General features: G+C 32.4%; 1 protein-coding gene across 1 annotated transcript; it reads right to left on the reverse strand.

Annotated features, from left to right (window-relative positions):
- Positions 1-512: 512 nt before the first annotated feature.
- Positions 513-1,034, reverse strand: LOC117021614 (60S ribosomal protein L36a-like). Its single transcript, XM_033104850.1, has one exon. The coding sequence runs from the start codon at positions 999-1,001 to the stop codon at positions 513-515; it is 489 nt and encodes a 162-aa protein (XP_032960741.1). The 5' UTR covers positions 1,002-1,034.
- Between the last annotated feature and the right edge of the window lie 3,349 nt (positions 1,035-4,383).

Consider the following 4,383-nt stretch of genomic DNA (forward strand, 5'->3'; position numbering starts at 1 on the left):
CGCAGAGCCTCTTTGGTTCCTATATTGGTAATTTGTGTGCTTTCGCTCTTTTTACTGATTAGTGTAACACATTTTTCTCAATTTTATTGATTTTCTGAGAGAAACAGCATTTGGTTTCATTGATTATTTTTATGGTATCATTTTTCTTTTCTTTTCTTTTTTTATTTCACTGATTTCAGCTCTGATTTTTATATGTTCTTTCTTCGTCGTTTAAGTTTAATTTGCTTTACTTTTTCCAGATTTTAAAGTGAAAAATAAAATCTGAACTAAGGCCTTTGCTAATGTAAGTTTCTACATAACTTTGTAGTTAATGGCTCAAAGTTTTTTGTTTTGTTTTGCTTTACTTTTCCCATAAAAGTATTCAATTTTTCCATTACAAATTGTTGAAAATACTATCCTTCCTTTCCTCAGTTGCTTTTTCACCCTTGTTGAAAATCAGTAGTGCTTTTTGAATGTTCAAATAATTTTGCATTTCTGAAATAAATCCCACTTGCTCATGATGTGTTTTATTTTCACATAGTAAAAGTCAATTTGATAAAATGTTGGTTAAGCTTTGGCTGCATCTCCAAATGCTTTGCTGCATCTCCAAAGTTTTGATACGTTCTCTTGTTATTTTCTTTCTTTTTTTTTTTTTTATTTATTCTCAAGATTTTATTGTCTTCACGATAAAAATATGAAGCTGAGAACTGGATCACTTGGCCCTTTCTCTTCTTATCTCCTCCCAGTTCAAAATGTCTGCCTCTCTTAATAGCCAGCATTCTCTTAGCTCTGCAGTTGGGCTCCACACATTCAAGCCTCAGGACAATCTTCTTTGTAGTTTTAGCCTTTTTGCGGAAAATTGGCTTAGTCTGCCCACCATAACCACTCTGCTTCCTGTCATAACGCCACTTTCCCTGTGCATACAGAGAATCGTTGCCTTTCTTGTACTGTGTCACTTTGTGGGGCTGGTGCTTGCCACACTTCTTACAGAAAGTCCGGCGGGTTTTAGGAACGTTCACCATGTTTGTGAGAGCGCTATCCGTGCAGAAAGAAAGAGGCCGGGCTGGAAACGGAAGTATCTCTCTTGTTATTTTCATTTAATTAAAAATACTTTCAAATTTTTTCTTGTTTTCTTCTTTTATCAATAAATTATTTAAAAGTGTGTTGTATGATTTCCAAATATTTGAAGATTTAAGATATCTTTCTGTTATTGATTAGTAATTTAATTTCATTGTGATCAGGGAACATATATATGTATGTATGTTCCCTGATCACTATATATATGTCCCCTGATCACTATATATATATATATATATATATATATATATATATATATATATATATATACCTTTTAAATTCATTGATACCTATTTATGGCTCAAAATATGTTCTTTCTCAGTAAATGTTCTTTGTGCACCTGAAAAATGATATGATTTTATTGGGTGGAGTGTTTTACAAATGTGAATAAATTGGGTCAAGCTGTCTATTGCTGTTTAAGATTTTTATATCTTTACTGATTTTCTGAGTATTTGTTCTATCAACTATTGAGAGAATGGTATTTAAAACTCTGACTATAATAGTGGATTTGTCTGTTTTTGGAATTTTGTCAGTTTTTATTTTATGTATTTTGCAGCTTTGCTATGCAATGCTCAACTGTTCAGAAGGTTGTTATGTATGTACGGTAGATGAACTGACACTCTTACCATGAATTAACCTTCTGTAGTCCTGTTAATATTCTTTTGTCCAGGTTAACTTTTTCTGATATTAATAGAGCATCTCCAGCATCTGGAAATAAATGTTAGCAAATCATATCTTTTGGCATCTTTTTACTTTTAGGTTATTCATCTTTACATTTAAAATGTGTTTTTCTTGTTGACAGCATATAGTTGGACCTTCCCTTTTCATCCATTATGATACTTTATGCTTTATAATTGATGTGTTCAGGCCATTTGCATGTAGATGTGAAATTAAAAAAAATAAATTCCAGCTTTATGGAGCTGTACTTGACAAATAAAAACTGTACATATTTAAGGGGTATAACATGATGATTTAATATATATATATTAATTGTGAAATAACTACAACAATCAATTAACAGATATATCATCTCGTGCGTGGGTGTGTGTGTTGAGAACACTTTTTTGATTTTTGATATGGTTGAGATTAAGTCTATTACATTGATATTTGTTTTCTACTTATCCAATCTGTTCTTTGTTCCCTTTTCCCTGTTTTCTTTCAGATTAGTCTACTTTTATTTATGATCTGATTAATCACCAAGTTTGGCTGGAAAGCTATAACTCGTGTGTGTGTGTGTGTGTGTGTGTGTGTGTGTAATTTTAGTGATTTCTTTAACTTATCACAGTCTATCTACAAGTAATCTTGTCATTTCAACTCTATTATAAGAACTTTTCAACAATGTACTTCTATTTCTCCCTTCCAGACCTTTATGTTTTTGTAATAAGTTTTACCATGATACATGTTTTAAGCTCCATAATATATTGTTAAAAAGTTTTTAAGGTGTAGGTGATGTGTCTTTTTCCCCTGGATACTTTTATGATTTTCTCTTTATCATTGGTTTCAAGCAGCTTAATTTTAGTATGCCTGAGTGTAGTTCTCTTTATGTTTCTTGTGGTTGGCATTTGTTGAGCGTCTTTCATACATTGATTTATATTTTTCATCAGATTTATAACATTCAAGTCATTATTTCTTCAAACATTTTTTGTTTTCCCTTTACTCTCTTCCGGGGAGTCTAATTAAATTTATATTAGGTTGCTTGCTTTTGACCCATAGCTTGCTGATATTCTATTAATTTTGATTTTCAGTCTTTATTCTTTGGTGTTTTATTTTGTATACTTTTTATTCTTTGTTTTCAAGTTAATGAATGTATTCTTCTGCTATGTCTAAGGAGATATTAATCCTATGCAGTTAATTTTTCATCCTAGATATTGTAGTTTTCACCTCTAGAAGTTTGATTTGGTTCTTTTCATATTTGTCATGTTGCTACTTATGTTTTCTCCTCTAGCTTTTTAGACATACGGAATACTATTATAATAACTTTTTCCTCTAATTCTATCATCTGTTTCATTTTAGGGTCAGTTTTGATTAATTTATTTTTCTCATTTTTGATCATATTTACATGCATGTTTGCATGTCTGGCAATTTTGTATTAGATAACTAACATTATTCATTTTACCTACTTGGGTGACAAATATTTTCGTATTTCTAGAAATATTCTTGACCTTTGTTCTGGGACACGTTTAAGTTACTAGGAAACCATTTGATCCTTTTGAGTCTTGCTTTTAAGCTTTATTAGACAGGACCAGGATAACATTTAGTCTAGTCTGAAATTTGTCCCACCAATGTGGCAAACATTTCTGAGAACCTTTCCAGTTCCCCATGAATTTAGAGGTTTTCTACTCTACTTGTGGGATCACACAGGGACCATTCCTGTGTGAGGACCAGGAATTCTATCTTCTAAATCTTTGAGTGATTATTTCCCAGGCCTCTCTAGTATCTTTACCTACATGGGCTGAGTCGTACTCAGCTGAATCCTACAAGGATATGCTCTGAACATCTGAGGGATTCTTTGGGCAGCTCTCTTCTTCCAGTATTCATCTCGTGAAGTCCAGACATTTTCACCTCTCTCTGTTCAGCTCCATTTCCTCAACTCCAGATGTCTGCTATGATTTGCCTGGGTTGCTTACTCTGCATCATGGCCTAGAAACTGTCTTCAGAATTTCTTAGAACAACTATGGGGCTCACCTCATTTGTTTCCCTTTTCTCAGAAATCACTGTTTTTATTATCTGATGTCTAATATATTGAGAATTGTTTTATATATTATATTACCTATTTTTATTTAATTTGTTGTAGGCAGAGGAATAAGTCTGCTCACTCTATTATAAGAAACTTTCAACAATATACTTCCTTTTCTCCCTACCAGATCTTTATTTTATTGTAATAAGTTTTACCGTGATACATGTTTTAAGCTCTATAATATATTGTTAAAAAGTTTTTAAGGTGTAGGTGATGTGTCTTATTCCCATGGATACTTTTATGATTTTTTCTTTATCATTGGTTTCAAGCAGCTTAATTTTGATATGTCTTTGCTAGAAGTAGAAATCCTCCCAGTAATGTGTGTGCGTGTGTGTGTGCGTGTGTGTGTTATAAGAACAGGAAGCATGAAATCCCTCGTAGCATTTTGGGTGTACAGTATACCTGTTTTAAACTGTAAGTACAATGTTGTGCAGTAGATTTCTCAAACTTATTCATCTTGCACAACTGAAACTTTCTTTCTGTTGAATATCAACTCCTCTTTCTCCTCCCTCTAGCCTGTGGTAACCAACATTCTACTTTTTGCTTCTATGTGACTATTTTAGATAACTTACGTAAGTGGAATCACGTGG

Source organism: Rhinolophus ferrumequinum, chromosome 4 (genome assembly GCF_004115265.2).
Source record: "Rhinolophus ferrumequinum isolate MPI-CBG mRhiFer1 chromosome 4, mRhiFer1_v1.p, whole genome shotgun sequence".
Lineage (NCBI taxonomy): Eukaryota > Metazoa > Chordata > Mammalia > Chiroptera > Rhinolophidae > Rhinolophus > Rhinolophus ferrumequinum.